Source organism: Arachis hypogaea, chromosome 2 (genome assembly GCF_003086295.3).
Source record: "Arachis hypogaea cultivar Tifrunner chromosome 2, arahy.Tifrunner.gnm2.J5K5, whole genome shotgun sequence".
Lineage (NCBI taxonomy): Eukaryota > Viridiplantae > Streptophyta > Magnoliopsida > Fabales > Fabaceae > Arachis > Arachis hypogaea.
Genome location: NC_092037.1, coordinates 29527051 through 29546358, shown reverse-complemented (window position 1 = coordinate 29546358; position 19308 = coordinate 29527051). Strand labels below are relative to the sequence as shown.

The 19308-nt window shown below is 37.3% G+C and overlaps 1 protein-coding gene, 1 long non-coding RNA gene and 1 other non-coding gene across 3 annotated transcripts; 2 read left to right on the top strand and 1 right to left on the bottom strand.

Annotated features, from left to right (window-relative positions):
• The first annotated feature begins 225 nt into the window (after positions 1-225).
• On the top strand, positions 226-333 carry LOC112766207 (small nucleolar RNA R71). Its single transcript, XR_003184191.1, has one exon. It is a non-coding gene; the product is annotated as a small nucleolar RNA R71 (small nucleolar RNA).
• A 12832-nt stretch (positions 334-13165) lies between these two features.
• LOC140178926 (uncharacterized) lies at positions 13166-13962 on the top strand. Its single transcript, XR_011871975.1, has 2 exons — positions 13166-13411; positions 13782-13962. It is a non-coding gene; the product is annotated as an uncharacterized lncRNA (long non-coding RNA).
• Positions 13963-14173: 211 nt separating this feature from the next.
• On the bottom strand, positions 14174-18940 carry LOC112742122 (RAN GTPase-activating protein 1). Its single transcript, XM_025791371.3, has 3 exons — positions 18819-18940; positions 17690-18097; positions 14174-16028 (listed from the first exon to the last, which is right to left on the bottom strand). The coding sequence occupies exon 3, from the start codon at positions 16016-16018 to the stop codon at positions 14417-14419; it is 1602 nt and encodes a 533-aa protein (XP_025647156.1). The 5' UTR covers positions 16019-16028; positions 17690-18097; positions 18819-18940; the 3' UTR covers positions 14174-14416.
• Between the last annotated feature and the right edge of the window lie 368 nt (positions 18941-19308).

Sequence of the window (19308 nt, the reverse complement as noted above, 5' to 3'; positions counted from 1 at the left end):
TCATATATCAATCTCAAGAACTCCTTTCTTCTGATTTGTCCCATTGTTCACAGGATTCCTTTCAGAAGTGTACATGAATTGATTATTTGCAACCATTTCAATGAGCTCTTGAGCTTCTGTAAGCGTCTTCTTCAGATGAAGAGATCCTCCAGCAGAGCTATCCAAAGACATCTTGGACAGTTCAGACAGGCCATCATAGAAAATACCTATGATGCTCCATTCAAAAAGCATATCAGAAGGACACTTTCTGATCAATTGTTTGTATCTTTCCCAAGCTTCATAGAGGGATTCTCCTTCCTTCTGTCTGAAGATTTGGACTTCCACTCTAAGCTTACTCAATTTTTGAGGTGGAAAGAACTTTGCCAAGAAGGCATTGACTAGCTTTTCCCAAGAGTTCAGGCTTTCTTTAGGTTGTGAGTCCAACCATATCCTAGCTCTGTCTCTTACAGCAAAAAGGAATAGCATAAGTCTGTAGACCTCAGGGTCAACCCCATTGGTCTTGACAGTGTCACAGATTTGCAAGAATTCAGATAAAAACTGATGAGGATCTTCCAATGGAAGTCTATGAAACTTGCAATTCTGTTGCATTAGAGAAACTAATTGAGGCTTAAGCTCAAAGTTGTTTGCTCCAATGGCAGGGATAGAGATGCTTCTCCCATAGAAGTCGGGAGTAGGTGTAGTAAAGTCACCCAGCACCTTCCTTACATTGTTGGCATTGTTGTTGTTTTCGGCTGCCACGGTTTCTTCTCCTTTGAAGATTTTTGTTAGGTCCTCTACAGAGAATTGTGCCTTAGCTTCTCTTAGCTTTCTCTTCAAGGTCCTTTCAGGTTCAGGATCAGCCTCAACAAGAATGCTTTTGTCTTTGCTCCTGCTCATATGAAAGAGAAGAGAACAAGAAGGTATGGAATCCTCTATGTCACAGTATAGAGATTCCTTAAGGTGTCAGAGGAAAAGAAAAATAGAAGGCAGAAGTAGAAGAATTCGAACTTATCAAGAGAGATGGAGTTCGAATTGTTCATTAAGGAATAGTGTTAGTCCATAAGTAGAAGGATGTGAGAAGAGGGGAAGAAATTTTCGAAAATAATTTAAAAAGATTTTAAAAACATTTTGAAAAACTCTAATTGATTTTCGAAAACCAAGATTGAGAAAGAAATCAAGTGATTTTTGAAAAAGATTTTGAAATTAGAAATTTAAAAGATTTTGATTGAAAACTATTTTGAAAAAGATTTGGTTAAGAAGATATGATTGATTTTTTTAAAAAAAAAGATGTGATTGAGAATATATGATTTGAAAAATATTTTAGAAAGATTTGATTTTAAAAATTAATAACTTGGCTAACAAGAAAAGATATGATTCAAACATTAAACATTTCTCAACAGAAAAGGCAACATACTTGAAATGTTGAATCAAATCATTAATTAATAGCAAGTATCTTTGAAAATGGAAAGAAATTGATTTTGAAAAAGATCTGATTGAAAAGATTTGATTTGAAAAAGATTTATTTTGAAAAATTTTGAAAACCTGAAAAAATTTGAAAAAAAAAACAGAATCTTCCCTCTTGTGCCATCCTGGCGTTAAACGCCCAGAATGGTATCCATTCTGGCGTTTAACGCCCAAAACACTACCCTTTGGGCATTAAACGCACAGCCAGGCACCCTGGCTGGCGTTTAAACGCCAGTTTTCCTTCTTCACTGGGCATTTTGAATGCCCAGCTTTTTCTGTGTAATTCCTCTGTTGTATGTTCTGAATCTTCAATTCTCTGTATTATTGACTTGAAAAGACACAAACTAAAAATATTTTTGGATTTTTAATAATAAGGAATAATCAAAATGCAACTAAAATCAAATAACAATGCATGCAAGACACCAAACTTAGCAGTTTGTATACTACTGACACTAACAAAATGAGAATGCACATGAGAAACACAAAACACTCAAGTCAAGAGAATTTAAAGATCAGAGCAATGAAATCATCAAGAACATCTTGAAGATCACTTAAGACACATGAATGAATGCAAGAAGAACAGAAACATGCAATTGACACCAAACTTAACATGAGACATTAGACTCAACAAGAAACATAGAATATTTTTGCTTTTTATGATTTTGTAAATTTTTTTTTTGGATTTTTCGAAAATTAAGTGGAAAGGAAAAATAAAAAATATCAAAATTCTTAATGAGAATTCCAGGAATCATGAATGTTAGTCTAAAGCTTCAGTCTAAAGGAATTAGACATGGCTAGCCAAGCTTCAGCAGGACATTGCATTCAAGAGCTAAATTGATGAAAATTAATCAGCTTTGGTGATGATAAGAACATCACCTTGAAACACTAGAATTCATTCTTAAGAACTCTGAAGAAAAATACCTAATCTAAGCAAAAAGATGAACCGTCAGTTGTCCAAACTCGAACAATCCCCGGCAACGGCGCCAAAAACTTGGTGGGCGAAATTGTGATCATCAATGGCGCCATCAACATGGTACGCTCAATTGCAATCTCAACTCTTTATCACAACTCCGCACAACTAACCAGCAAGTGCACTAGGTCGTCCAAGTAATAAACCTTACGCGAGTAAGGGTCAATCCCACAGAGATTGTTGGTATGAAGCAAGCTATGGTCACCTTGTAAATCTTAGTCAGGCAAACGCAAATGGTTATGAATGATAAATAAAACATAAAGATAAAGATAGAGATACTTATGTAATTCATTGATGAGAATTTCAGATAAGCGTATGGAGATGCTTTGTCCCTTCTGTCTCTCTATTTTCCTACTGTTTTCATCCAATCCTTCTTACTCCTTTCCGTGGCAAGCTGTATGTAGGGCTTCACCGTTGTCAGTGGCTACCTCCCATCCTCTCAGTGAAAATTTTCAACGCACCCTGTCACGGCACAGCTAATCATCTGTCGGTTCTCAATCAGGTTGGAATAGAATCCAGTGATTCTTTTGCATCTGTCACTAACGCCCAGCCCTCAGGAGTTTGAAGCTCGTCACAGTCATTCAATCATTGAATCATACTCAGAATACCACAGACAAGGTTTAGACCTTCCGGATTCTCTTGAATGCAGTCATCAATTCTAGCTTATACCACGAAGATTCTGGTTAAAGAATCCAAGAGATATCCACCCAATCTAAGGTAGAACGGAGGTGATTGACAGTCACACGTTCATGGGTGAGAATGATGATGAGTGTCACGGATCATCACATTCATCAAGTTGAAGAACAAGTGATATCTTGGAACAAGAACAAGCTTAATTGAATAGAAGAACAATAGTAATTGCATTAATACTCGAGGTACAACAGAGCTCCACACCTTAATCTATGGTGTGTAGAAACTCCACCATTGAAAATACATAAGAACAAGGTCTAGGCATGGCCGTGAGGCCAGCCTCCCAATGATCTAAGATAGCATAAGAACAAAGATAGCTACCCAGATGAGAAATACAATAGTAAAAGGTCCTATTTGTAGAGAACTAGTAGCCTAGGGTTTACAAAGATGAGTAAATTACATAAAAATCCACTTCCGGGCCCACTTGGTGTGTGCTTGGGCTGAGCATTGAAGAATTTTCGTGTAGAGACTCTTCTTGGAGTTAAACGCCAGCTTTTGTGCCAGTTTGGGTGTTTAACTCCCATTCTTGTGCCAGTTCCGGCGTTTAACGCCGGGAATTCTTGAGCTGATTTGGAACGCCGGTTTGGGCCATCAAATCTCGGGCAAAGTATGGACTATTATACATTGCTGGAAAGCCCAGGATGTCTACTTTCCAACGCCGTTGAGAGCGCGCCAATTGAATTTCTGTAGCTCCGGAAAATCCACTTCAAGTGCAAGGAGGTCAGAATCCAACAGCATCTGCAGTCCTTTTCAGCCTCTAAATCAGATTTTTGCTCAGGTCCCTCAATTTCAGCCAGAAAATACCTGAAATCACAGAAAAACACACAAACTCATAGTAAAGTCCAGAAAAGTGAATTTTAACTAAAAACTAATAAAAATATACTAAAAACTAACTAAAACATACTAAAAACATACTAAAAACAATGCCAAAAAGCGTATAAATTATCCGCTCATCACACATGCACGCACAACTCTCTGTTCGCGTGGTTTGGGAACCAATAATTTCATACGACGCGTGCGCGTCATGCACGCGCACGCGTGGATGACCATTTCTGCAAATGACGTGCACGTGTCATGGATGCGTACGCGTGAGTAAATTTTGTGCCTCTAGCATGCTTCAAGCCCCAAGCCAGCACAACTCTCTGCCCAAGATATATTAACGTCAAAATTCAAGGTCATGCGTACGTGTCAGTGACGCGTACGCGTGGAGTGCCAAAATCACAAATGACGCGCACGCGTGGGGTACGCGTATGCGTGGGCTTGTTTGTGCGAAAGGCTTCGTTCTGGCGCCACTCCCACGTAACTCTTTGTTCATATTTATTTTTCATGCACATGCATATGACGCGTAAGCGTCAACGACGCTTGCGCGTTATATGCTCCTCTTCTTTTTATCTTTTTTTATCCGGTTCCTGTTCTAAAATAGCTGCATGATCAGAAAATTAGTAAGAACTCAATAAAAATCAAATAAGCAAGAAAACTACTACTATGAAAAATAACTAAGAATGAAAAGGAACGATCATACCACGGTGGGTTGTCTCCCACCAAGCACTTTTGGTTAAAGTCCTTAAGTTGGACATGTGGTGAGCTCCTTGTCATGGTGGCTTGTGCTTGTACTGATCCAGGAATCTCCACTAAACTAGGCGCCTAACACCTTCGAGCAAGTTGAAGCAAGTGACGGCCCCAAGAGTGTTAATTATGGGAATGAATTCCAGGGTCCCAAACCTTGCTTTTACACCCGTCTTCTTGTGTATCACCATTATTCCCACCGAGTGGCAAGCGATCTAAATTCTCACAAAGACATCCAAACAACCTTCTAGACCCATGCAATTGAGCTCTACTCCAATCCTTGCACTTCAATTTGGAGCATGCAACCATATTGAACCTTACTTGACAACTCTTGCCACTAACCATCTTCCTCTTACTCTTAATACCACAAAGAGCTCTAAGTTGACCATCCGTCTCCAGTAGCCCATATTCAAGTGGGAAAGTAAAGGTTAAGGATAGGAATTTCGCCCACTTGAATGTTGTATTGGATGGTAATGGCTTTGGGGGAGGTCTTGCAAGCTCCACTCCCTTGTGTTCTTCTTTGAATTCTTCCACCTCTTTGCAAGCTTCCTCAATTTCAACCTCTTTCTCTTGGTAGCTTTCTTCTAATTCAATCTTTTCTTTATTGCTTGCCAAGGGCATGGGAGGTTGTGCAACTTCCTCTTCTTCCATATGTGAGGGTATAAAGTTCTCTAATGCACTGGAATATAAACTCCTTTGATTGGTTTCCTCACTTTCTTCCATGGGATCTTGCATTGTATCTCTTGGGAAGGAATTTGCTTGTTCCTCTTCCTAGTTCTTGATTATTGTCTGCACATATTTCTCTACATTTTTAACACTTGTCTTTATATCATGTAGGCATTCTTTCATGAGGAGCTCAAGATCTTATAGTATTTGAGATGAATAGGAAGATGGTGGCTCTTGTATGGGTAGAAGGATGATGGTTCTTGATATGGATAGAAAGGTGGTGGTTCTTGGTACGAATATGGAGATGGTGGTTCATGGTATGAATATGGAGGTGGTGGCTCTTGATAGTTGGAACATGGAGCATTGAAGTTTCTTTGGTTTTGACTTTGCCAACCAAAATTTGGATAGTTCCTCCATCCACCATAATATGAATCACTACTTGGGTATGAGTAGTAACCCATGTGATCTCTCTCCATTATTTTTTTCTTAGCACAAAACACCAAAAAGGATTAAACGCACCATGTGGTAAACAAGAAAGCAAAGAAGACAGAAATATTTATTTATTTATTTATTTTATATTTTTTTAATTTTTTTATTATTTTTTTTAGAGAAAAATTACTACGGGGACACCAAACTTAATTTTAAAAATTAAGATGAAAGAAAAAAAAATTTGTAAAAAAAATATATTTTTTTGAACAATTTTTAAAAATAGATTTTAATAAAATTAAAAATAAAACGCCTAATCTAAGCAATCAAACAACTGATAGTTGTTAATCACTATCAATCCCCGACAATGGCGCCAAAAACTTGATGTGGTATTTTACAACCCACAAACTAATCGGCAAGTGCACCGGGTCGTACCAAGTAATACCTTACGTGAGTAAGGGTCGATCCCACGAGGATTGATAGATTAAGCAACAATAGCGTTTGATAGGATTAGTTAGACAAGCAGAAAATAGTGTTGGGAGTTCAAAGAGCATTAAACAAGTAAATTAAGAATTTCAGAAAGCCAGATAAATAAGTTGGGAATAAAATATTGAGAAAGCAGTTAAGATTTCAGAGATATCTATTTTCCGGATTAAGTTTTATTACTAATTAATTTAATCATGCAAGATTTGATTTCATGGAAAACTATATATGATTAGACCCTAATTCTTTAGACCTTTCTAGTCTCCTCTAAAATTTATTAACTCCCAATTCCTTGGTCAATTAATTCCAATTAGAGGGTGATGATTAATTTCTAGTTTATATGCCAAAAGAATCCTAATTATCTAAAAATAAGGGGATTATATGTCACGTATCCCATTAAATACAGACAGTTAGAAATTCAGTATAATATGTTTTCAATCTGTTGTTCAAGTAAAGAGCTTTTCCATGTTTTACAAGAACTCAATTAGAACATGGGTCATACTTCCATTCCACCCATATTCATAAAATAAAGAGCGAAAAAAATTATTGAAAGATAAATCTAAACATGGATTAAATTAGAAAGATCAAACAAATAAATCCATACAAATAGACAGAGCTCCTAACCTTAACAATAGAGGATTAGTTGCTCATGGAATGCGGAATGTAAATTTCTATAGAATTCCCTAATGGAATCCCCCTAATGGCCTCTACCTGATAGAAGAGAAGTCTCCCTTTTTTATAACTAATCCTAATTAATTTAAAATCTAATATCTAGAATTAAGATAATATCTTTTCCTATTTTAAAATCAAATTTAAATTTAAATCAGAATTAACTAACTACTCCGCGTCTTGTAACGTGGGGACCACTTGGCTTCACTGGATCCACGCCTAACTTGGGTGCTAAAATGGGGCTCAAAAATCACCTCCCAGCGGTTTCTGCATTTTTCTGCACGTGGCACATGTCACCCGTACGCGTCAGTTACGTGTACGCGTCGATGGTCTTTTCTACGAGTCACGCGGGCGTGTCGGTCACGTGGACGCGTCACTAAGCAAATCTTCAATTCACGCGTACGCATCAGTCACGCGCACGCGTCACCATGGATACCTCCAAATCACGCACACGCGTCAAATACGCCTGCGCGTCGCTCCTCGCAGCTATCTCCTTTGATTCTTATGTTGCAGAAACTCCATCAAATTCCGCCGAATGCTACCTAAAATAAACAGTATTGCACAAAACTTAAAATATCATCCATAGTGGCTAAAATATAATTAATTCTTAATTAAACTCAACAAATTAGATACAAATTCACTAGGAAAAGATAGACAAGATGCTCACGCATCACCAGGCGAGGATCAAACTCTACAAAATTGGCAAGATGAAAAAGCAATAAAAATAGAATAATGCAAGAAGTTATAAAAAGTGATCCATGAGTAGAGACCTGACGAGGTCTGAAACAAAAAATTGATTGCTAGAAATAACTTAGAATGGACCGACATAAAAGAAGTCGGACCAGATCAAAGCGACGAAACGTTATAAAAAGTAATCCCTAGAAAGAGGCCTGGCCAGGCCTAAAAAGAGGATTACTAGAAATAACTTAGAAATGACCGGCATGATGAAGTCGGCCCGACAAAGCGACAAAAAGTTATAAAAAGTAATCCATAAAAAGAGACCGGACAAGGTCCAAAAAATGGATTACTAGAAATAACTTAGAAGGGACCGACACGAAGTAGTCGGCCCAAGCCGATCAAAGCGACAAAAAGTTATAAAAAGTAATCCATAAAAAGAGACCTGACAAGGTCCAAATAAAATGGATTACTAGAAATAACTTAGAAGGGACCAAGACAAAGAAGTCGACCCAAGCCGATTAAAGCGACAGAGTTATAAAAAAGTAAATCCATAAAAAAGAGATCCAACGAGGTCCAAATAAAAATGGATTACTAGAAATAACTCGAGGAGATCCGACAAGAAAAATCAACCAACAGAAGGCGTGCGCTAAAAAGGGACACAGCTTTGCCCAAAAAGCCACGACTCCACGACAAGGCTATCAAAATTGTTCAGACTGACTAAAAAGTGTTCTACGAGAACACTAAAAAGTCGTCGGACAAGTTAGCCCCAAGGACCACCTCAACCAAACAGAAAGTGGACGAAACCAGAAGTGATCAAAAGAGGTCGGATAACAAAGTACCAACACTCTACAAAGATCCACAAAAGGGACAAAGACATCTCGCAAATGCCCAGACAAAGGCCACGAATGCTTTGCTGAAAGGTACGAAGTCTTAAAAAAAAGACACTACTTAAAAGGCAAGAGCACAAATCAAAACGGCACTAAAAGGTCATCCAAACAAACTATAAAAGGGTTCCCCATCAGAACACTACCAAAAAAGTTGTTGAATTTTGACTAAAAAGCCCGAACAGTGAAGACAAACAAATCAGAATAAGACTGAAAAGCCCCCTCAACAAACTAAAAAGGGCAATACCAGACTCACACAAGGAGAAACTACTCAAAATTAGGATGCTTGAGCACGACTTCTCCAAAGAGATCGAAGCTTTGAAAGCACGATCTCACGAAAAGGTCCGAACTCAAGCAGGGGCACTGTTCATGCATCGGTTCGAGCTATAAAGGACCGGGTTGGCCGACCTCTTAGAAGGTTGGCCCATGACCGACCTCTTGGAAGGTTGGCCCATTACCGACCTCTTCTCAAAGAGCTCGGCCAAATCGCCATAAGAGGCCCAAGCAGGCCCAAACGAAGGGACACAACCCAAATCTAAAGGCGGCAAAGCCTAAAGAAAGATAAGACGGTTCCCCTTAAAGATAAGATGACTTCACTCAAAGATAAGATAATATAACTATCTTATCTCCAGAAAGGTCACTCCACACTATTATAAATACACTGGAGCACCCCATGTATAACTCATACTCTGATTCTACTAAAAACCTGCTTAATACCCTTGCTAACTTAAGCATCGAAGTCTCTTGCAGTTACCACCACCCTCCGATGACGAAGGTTCAGCACCTTCACCAAGTCCAACAGGTCGGACACGACAACTCCGGCCACCAGATCCAACGAGTCGAACATGACAACTCCGACCGCCAGATCCAACAAGTCGGACGCGACAGCTCCAACAAGTCGGACACGTTGGCTCCGACCAGCACAGAAGATCTCGTTCGAGTTCGACCTATAGTTTTAGGTAACCCTCGGAACAGTGTGAATTTTGAATGTATAAGTATTGTGTGTTGTGTTGTGAATGGATAATTTGATGGATTGTGATATATAAGTTAGAATTGGGTTGATTAGGTTTGGAATGGTTATAATTTTGTAATAAGTTGTGAGGGAATGTTTTAGGGCTGGTTTGATAGGAATTGGATAAATGAGTAGGTGGAATTGTTGATCTAATGAAAATTGGTAAAAACATATTTTTAACCAACGCCGACAGGCTATAACTTGGTTCTCGGACCTTTAAATTTTGTGAAACTTATCTTAAATGAAAATTGGGTTTGTTTAATTTATGACATTCAAAAAATGGATGAAAAATGATTTTTAACGAAAAAGTTATGCACATTTGAAGTTTATGGTTAAAATCTAAATTCTGCAGAAGTTGCAGAAAATTGAGGTCATGCGTACGCATGAGGGGTGTTACAGAATTGAAAGAGTTTTGTGCGCATACCATGTGTACGCACAAAAGTCAAATCATGCATATGCACAACTTGCATTACAGAATTGAATGTTTTTCGTACGCGTTCCGTGTATACGTGCCAAAAGGGGACTCATGCGTACGCACGACTATCCTGTTTTTCAAGAAAATGTTGTTTTTTAACTATTTTGCCTATCCAATTCACTTTTTTACCTCCGTAACCCTTGTTTAAAGTCTGGTAGCTAGTTTTTAGGCTTTGGAATTAGTGTGAGCTTATTTAATAGATTAGGTTGATATCTTTGGATGAGATTGCAAAGTAAAGTGTCAGAGTTGATGGTAATTGGGAGAAGTATGTGGATAATAAAATTAGTGAATACTAAATTGACTTAAGACATGAAGGATAAGACTCATGATGATCTGATTCTACTGTACGAGCAAGGGCTGAGGTTAAATCCAGCTTGTGCTGAGCTAAGTTATGCCAAAATAAGGATGGTGGTTTTATCCTGCCCACAGTGAGGACGGTGGTGTCCTCCCACTCACGTGATAATGGAATTGGCAACTAATCTAAGATTGGGTTAATCAACCTAAGTGTGATAAATTAATAATGAATAGGGGTTAAGGAGTTTCATAACTTATGAAATTTGCTGAAAGACTTTGATATTGATGATTGTGGCCTAAATGGCTGGACTGGCAAGGACAGAGGTTCGTTATGCTTGCGTGGCAATGACTGGGTGTTATCCTACTTGCGTATTAAGTTGGCACTATCTCCAAGGGAAGGTGGTAGGACACTTTACCTCAGAATTATTCCTCCTAGGGATGTGGTTATAGTGTAGGAGTGGGGAAGGTGGTAGGGCACTCTCCCTCGGAATGTTCCTCCCACATACTCTTTTGATTATTGGTTTGGAGTGGGAAATGTGATAGGACACTCTCCCTCAAAATATTTCTCCCACGTCTCTCTCTGGTTGCAAGGTGGTAGGGCACTATCCCACGGAATCTTACGGCCTCCAGGGAAATGTGGTAGGCACTCTTTCTCAGAACATTTTTCCTTGAGTATACCTCCAAGAGAAGGTGGTAGGGAACTTTCCCTCGGAATTATTCCTCCAAAGGATGCGCAACGGAGAGACTGATATGGGAGATGCCAATCGGATTTGTGTCAGGTTTGACAGAATAACCGACACATGAGCTCATGGCCAATAAGACAGGCATGCATCATATGCATTTATGTGAAATTGTTTAAGTGTGCATTGTTTTAGATTGCCTACATGTATATTTTTGTTTAATTGCTAATTGCTATATATGTTATAACTATTTTTTATTGTGTTTGCATCCTATTATTTGTGTTTGTTTCTACTGAATATAATTACTAAAATCAATACCGAAATTCTGTGGTATCGAATTGAAATGAGAAAGGTTAAGGTGAATGTTAAAAGAACTTGAGTTTATGGATCATTGGTTAGTGAAGGGCTTAGTTTACATTATCCTATTTTGGATTAGATAACCCTAGGCTTGGATCTTGGTTGTTGGAGTTTAGGATTGTCTAGTGGGTTCATGTAGTTTTACATCGTCTCTATTTTAGAACTGTTATCCTGTTGGAAACTTTTTTGTTTCTTCTTGTTTCGAAAATTTTTTGCTTTTCAGATACAAGACGTGATACACCTCTATGAGCATGCTGTATTCTTTCTGGGAAGCAAAGATTTCATCTTGTGGGTTATATATTTTGTACCTAGTTATATGTATTCTCCACTTTTGTATATGTATCTTATGTAAACCTCTTAGAGGTTGATTTTGGAGAAAACAGGATTATGCTTTCGTTGTATTTTGGAATTCTATATTTATATATATATTGTCTCTTTTGTTTTCTGTTATCTATGCTTTCTACCTTTATCGTTTCAAGTGTGACGCGATTCAGGTTTAGATTTTGCTTATCCTTTCTTTCAAGACTACTAGTTAAACTATATCTCCTTCGACTATATGTTTGTATTTTTTTTTTTTTTGTTTAGAGGTAGAAACACCTTACCACCTCTGATTTAGAACTATAGCGTAAGGATTAGTGTGGTAGGGTGTTACATTATAGTATCAAAGCAGTTCGTTCCCATAGAGACTAGGGAATGGATTGGCTATACTTCTGAGCATACTATGGATTGTGTTTATATGCTCTTTAGGATACCTGACTAATAAATATAGCATAATTGTTCATGAGCATGCTTTTGGAACTTTGAAGTACTAGACTTGAGATATTAAGACTGATCACCTTGATATGAATTGTTTGTTGTGAACAGAACCCGAATGGCGTCTCGTGGACGTAGACGAAGAGGAAATGAGAGACACAGACTGACGAGTAATCCGGTTGACTTCATACCTGCTTTGGAGAATATGGCTGCTGCGATGCAAACTACAACTGAGATGCTGTGGCAACAGGCAAGAAATGGGAACAATAATGGGGCAAATGGACCCAACGGAGGGCCGATGACCTTGGCCGCATTTTTCAAGGTGAATCCACCAACCTTCAGGGGTACGACCAACCCAGCTGAGGCTGATAACTGGTTCCAAGCGATGAAAAGGGCGTTGCAAGCTCAACAAGTGCCAGAAGATTAGTATGTGGAGTTCACCACGTATCAGTTGAAAGGAGAAGCCCAATTCTAGTGGCAGGGAGCTTGTCGTTTACTGCAACAAGGCGATGCTGTGATCACTTAGAATGCCTTTCGAGTGGAGTTCTATAAGAAGTATTTTCCAAACTCGGTTAAGGTGGCAAAGGAGTTAGAGCAGTTGCACTTGAAGCAAGGTTCTATGATATGATGGTGGTAGAGTACAATAACAAGTTTGAGGAGCTATGTCGATTCTCTAGAGTTCACTACAAGAATTTGACAAATTAGCGACGGACTTTTGCGAGAAATATTTTTTGTCACTAATCCGTCACTAACTAGCGAGGAATTAGTGATGCACTAACGAAAAATTAATGAACGGTCACAAACTGAGTTTTGTAGCTAAAAAAGAGCGGTTTTCGCTAATTTGTCACATTATTTAGCGAGTGACAATGTTCTAGCAAATCAGTCACTTAGGGGTTCAATCGAATAAAAGTAAAATAACGAGGAATATTGTTGTCACTATTCTGTCGCAAGTGTTTGATATACGATTAGTGAAAAGCAATTCATACACTAGTTCGTCGCTAAATAAATTGTGCGAAAAAATTAATTAGTGAGGAACAATGTTCCTGTGAATAACTTTCTATTAGTAGTAACTATTCTGAGAAAGGGTGTGTGTCGTGCCATTCGCAGGGATTGTTCCAAACAGGCCAGTACTGATTCCGGGGTCAGGACTGCAATTAACCAACATAGCTCATGTTAGGGACTTGTCTTCAATGCTTTCTCTAAGCTGTTGAGAAACCAGAAGCTGCAAAGAACAGCATCTTCAACTGTGTAGATGGAATGGCAAAACTGTGTTCTCAAGCTGCAGGACGCCCAGTGAACATTGTCCATTATGATCCAAAAGTTGTTGGTGTTGATGCAAAGAAAGTTTTCCCTTTTCGCAACATGGTAAAATTACTATTAACTTGCACCTTTGTGATCTAACTTTACTAATATCACAGATTATTGAAGTGTTCATAAGTTTATAACAAGAGATTGTTGTTCTAGCATCTTGTTAATCGGTTTACTTGATTCATTTTGTCAAAAAGAATATATATCTTTTGAAGGATTATTTTATCATTTGCATGTTTTGAAGTTTTTGTCAAAATCTTTATCTTCCAGAATGCAAAATGGTTATTTACTCTATGTTGCTGAGTATCCTCGCAATAGATGAACACTTTTAATGTATATTTCTTAGACACTCAACTATACAAACCTGATAAATTTTATATGAAGTTATGTATTTTTTCCTCATTGAACTTATGCATTTATTATGCAGCACTCCTATGCTGAACCAAGAGCAGCCCAAAGAGAGGATTGAGGAGTATGTAAAGATTGGGAGAGACAAGAAAGTTCCAGTACTTGCGTGATCCTTATATAGTTTCTGTCTTTTTTATTAAAAAAAAATAATGTATAAACATTGATTGGATAAAGTGTATTACAGAAGAAAGTTACTTCTCTCCCTATTTAGAATAAGAATCTATGAATGGTCTACACCCGCAACAAAGATCAATTTCTTTACTATGAAAATTGATAAAACCAAAACAATCTCAAATCTCAAACATAGTTGCCATTTGCCAATAAAGGGAATGTCTAGCATACTTTGAGAAATTCTTTCTACTACATCGCATTAAGTAAAATAAAGGAAAAGATATAAATAAAAATAGATAATAAAGGAGCAAATATTACGTATTTTAGATTCTGGTAGATTAATCTGATGATCTGGTCTATAGCTCTAGGATAAAAGGAAGAGAATAGATCAACCAACCAAAGATAACCAACAGCCATAGAAAAACATAATTGACCCTAAATGATTCTAAAGCTAACATGGAATTCAGAAGTCTAACATACAATAGATGATGACTACAAATCAATTTAATATAAAAGTTGGATGTCTATGTCCTATAAATCTTCCTAAATCTCAAGGCTCTTCAGTTTTGATTCCAATTCATCGCGATCAGCATCTTCTTCAGCCTCCTCATCAATGTCTTCTCCTTCAGGATCATTCTCATCCAAAGGACCCAGCATATCAGGTAAACTTTTAAATATATCCTTCAACTCCTCTATCCCTTCATCAGATATGAAGTTAGCATTAATGTTTAGCAACTTAAATCTAGGTTTTTTCACAACAGCTTTAGCCAAAACCGTAGCTCCGGACCTAGTAATTGAATTTGTACTCAAATCAACCTCAAGTAACTGGTCATGACCCTCTTCCAATGCCTTGCTGATCAAAATTGCACCTTCATCCTTCAGTTCATTCTCAGACAAATTCAACTTGGCAAGGAACTGTTTTGATGATATACATTCAGCTAAAGAAGCAGCAACATTTGTAGTAATGTCATTTCCAGCCATATCCAATACTTCCAGCGATGGTGCAGATTCCTTCAATGCATTTGCAAGGGCTTCTGCACCATCATCCTCCAAGTTCAAATAACTAAGGTATATCTCCGTCAGATCAACAAATCCAAGTACAGCTTTACTCAGGGCGACTCCAGCTTCCACACCAAACATGTTGTCACGCAAGTCAAGCTTCTTCAAGTGTTTACAAGTTCCGAGTGCCTCAGCTAGGACAACACCACCATCAGAACCTACCCTGGTAGATGAACACCGAAAATCTTCCAAAGCTGCAGATCGTTTCACAATTTCAGAAATAGCAATTGCCCCTTCATCTCCAGTCATGTTATTATGAAAATGAAGAACCTTGAGCTTCTCGGTTGAAGGAATTAATTCAGATACTGCTTTTGCAGCTTCCTCTGATATACCATCATTCATTAAATAAAGCTCCTCCAAGTTATTTTGTGATTTTAGGAGGGACCGAAATGCTCTAACTCCCTTTTCACCCATGGCATTATTTGACAGGTTAAGGTACCTTAAAACACAACCTTCCAGTGCAGAGGAGAATATAGTCATCACTTCAAGAGCTTCTGCTTCCGGCCTGCCAGCAATAAAATCCGACAGGTCCACTTCCTTCAATTGATTCTTAATTGACAGTAGGATGGGTTCAGCAACTTGAGCAGCTTCCAAGCCAAAACTTCTGTTGCTGAAACATATCTTAGTATAAGAGTTTGGTGCCCTCAATGGCTCCAACAGTTCTGTAGCCTCTTCTGCATCAATGAAGGCTCTGCGACCACCAGATATGTCAAAAACAGTTTCACCGGTTACAGTAACCTTTTCAGATACCAATACTCCGTCCTCCTTCACTCTCGGACCTCTTTTCAAAACGTCCAACATGAGCTTACTCGATTCCTTGGCATAAATTTGCACTGCAAAACTCCCATCACCATCAGGCTCCTTCTCAAAGTGCTGGGTTGCAGTCGTGAAAGCAATTTCTTCAATTTGCTTAGCATCCTCCTCGGCCTCTTCTTTGCTAAGCAGCCCATACTTTCTAGAGAAAATGGATGGGGTTGTAAGGTTCTTGGTCATTCGTTCAGCAAGCATTAGCCTAGTACCCTGGCTAGGGGGCCATAACTTGATTGAAAGTGGGCGATGTTGGTATGTCTGTGCTGTGGAATCCATATCAACCAACCTGGAAACACATGCAATAACCACATTTAAAAGGACAAATCTATACACTTCAATAGTAGTGTAGTACTAGAAAACAATGAGATATAAAATTACTCATGGAAAATAACAACAAATTTCATATAATTATTCCTACTCTATAGACACAGATCCTAGTTTGGTATATCTACCACAACAACAAATAGCATTTAAATTTGCAACAAGCAATAGACAACAAAAGCATACCATTCAATAAGTCATGAGCAGAGTAATGATGTCCAAAGAATAAAGTAGTACAATTATGTAATACTTTTTTTCTCATGAGAAACAATCAACAATCAATATAAACCTAATCAACCATGAAATTTAGATTCTTCCAAAGAACCATCGTATAGTATGTTATATTGTGGTAAAATGATATTAATCATCACATAGTTTTGTCGAGGAAATCATGATGTTTGTAAGTTTTGTCAGTAACTGCAACCTAGACTCATACAAAATCAAAGAACCATAGTATGCATATTAATATTAAGATTAGGATATACACATTGTTGCAAGGATGAGATATAATACCAATGACCAATTTAAGTTTTTTTTCAAAGGAAGAACAAAAATCCAACTTAGAAGTCAATAATTCCAATACAAAATTCAAAAGCTATTTAACATGAATTCATGAGATGTCACAGAACTTAAAAGGTATGGATCGGTTGATTTAGAATCAGACATAAAAAAAAAAGAATAAATAACCAATAAAGGCCATGTTAAGATTTTTAAATCTTTTACTTTAGCAAATGCAAAACAAATATATTGAGAATCTAAACGTTGTATCATTTCCATAAAAAAATTAAAAAAATAAATAAAATCAATTTGCAACCATAACTCTCATAGTTGTCAAAACCAACCCAGTGATCGAAACGGTTAGGGCATCGGGCTACTAGGTCACTAGGTCTATGGGTTGAGCCGGTTGACCCGGTGTTATTTAAATAAAAATATAAAATAGTAAAAAACTTAAAATTAAAATTTGAAATATATGTCTTCACACACATTTTAACAACAATCAAGTCTCAAATTCTAAAAACAACTAATACAAAAATAGACATAAAATTAGTCAGTACTACTACAATAGTATCTTAATTTGACATAATAAGAATATCAATCTATAAACTATGTCCAAGGAGTAATTTCAAACTCTAGGTATGTATCTTCATCTTACAAATGTGTTCATCCTTGTTCATGGGACAATGGTGTTTCTGATGGTGTATGTGATGATGCCTTCTTAAAATCCCATAAAAGAGAAAAATTCAATCAAGTAACTAACAGCAAAACCAATCAGCATCATCACAGCAGCAACAATCAACAATCAACAAAACCACTGCATATGTATAATCAGAAAAACCAATTCAACAATCAACACAATCATTAATAATTAGCAAAACAATTCATAAACCAATTCAACACTCAGCAAAATCACTGCATATTCATAGTCAACAAAACCAATTCATAAACCAATTCAACAATAAAATTAACATTAACATTTCAACCAATTCAACATTTCAAGTTCAACCACTGCTATATTCTAATCAGATACATAAATCAATCAACAACAAAATTAACAGAAATAACATCAATGAATCAACTATTAAAAATTAGTATAGAATATTAGAATAACTTAAAAAATAAACTTACCTGCTGACTGTTGTTGCAGAGGCAGAATCGAGCAGTGCAGGCAGCAACACCCACGGACGACGAGCAGCAACACCCACGCAAAGCTCGAGCACTCACTGGCGGAGGGAGGCGCGGCAAGACGCTAGCAGCTGAGGCGAGCAGAGATGGAGGACAGGGGCGATTTTCGCGAGCAAACGAGGCGTTGGGTTGGGTGCAGTGATGACGGACGACGACGACACGCGGCAGGAAGCACAGATCGAGGCCTCGAGCACTCACCGGCGGAGGCGCGGCGAGACGCCAGCAGCCGAGCACAGATGGAAGAGAGCGTGCGTTGGCGGTGAACGGAGATGGGCCAAGCCGCTGAGGTGAGCTCTGATGATGTGGTGGTGTCTGTGGGCGAGCAGTGAGCTCCCAGCCGTTTGTGAGATACTGAAAGTGAGATAGATTCGGGTGTTGGGGGTGAGCTTCAGAACTAGGGTTTTGTTTTTAAATGTCGAACGTCGTTCTGGGGCGGGGAATTTAAAAAAAAATTCTGAATTGGTCCAGATTTTTTAAATCCGTCGGTTCACTGGTTTTAGTAAAACCCGGATGAATCCAATCCGTTCTTATCTAGTTTTGCTATTTATTAGGTCCAATGACCAATTCGAACAGGTCTAGAGACCGGGTCGTCAGTTTTCTGATCCGACCAACAGGGTCGGTCTGATTTTTTTCAACTATCATGATTATGTTCAGAAGTAAACTTCACAAATAAATAAAATATTATTTTTGCACGGAAATAGTGTCACTCACTCATTTGAACGGAAAAATATTAGTAATAAAAACATGATATTCAAAACAAAGATCGAATTGCTGGAAAACTAAAAGACACAGACTACATCCATAGCATCCACATCAAATTATAAACCCAAGTGTGTGAAAATAATCTTATCTAAAAACATATCCACCGATCCAATCACTGCTTCATTTTCCAAAAACTTTCTGGGAAACTAAAATAGGCCAATTACTCATCACGCTAAGTAGGAAAAACAGCTAAATTTTTCTTTTTAAAGAAAACAATTGAAAATTAAAAGCAAATCAAAGCCCTAGAAAAAGAGAAGACATTTTCCAGAAGAGTGAATGAGTACATAATCAAAGGCTATGAGTTCAGTACCTGAGAAAATGCGATTACCAAACTTGGACAGCGGAAAAACCCTAGATAGAGAATGAATGATAAGAGAGAGAGGAACCGTGGAAAAGAGTTTTGAATTTGAATTTGGTTTTCTGTTTTTTATTGTCAATTTGTGAAGTTCTATAGTTTTTATATTTATTTACTGAGTTATTTAATTAGATTAAGAATTTAATTTTTATATTGTATAAAAAAATGTACAATAAGTCAATAAGTTAATTATGTATTATTATATAATTGATTTTAAATTTATTTTTTAAAATTTAAATATATAAATTTAATTAAATAATTAAATAATTTTTTATATTATCAATGTATTAAAATTAAATTATTAAATTAATATATATAAAAGTTAAAATTATTTTATAATTTAAAAATAAATTTAAGAAAAAGACTGAAAGTTTTATATTTAAAATAAATTTTATTTAATACATTAATCGTAAAGTCAAATTTAAAAATGGAAAAATGTTGAGAA

Coding starts and splice junctions, on each gene's coding strand:
- LOC112742122 (XM_025791371.3), bottom strand. CDS start 16,018: ATGGATTCCACAGCACAGACATACCAACATCGCCCACTTTCAATCAAG.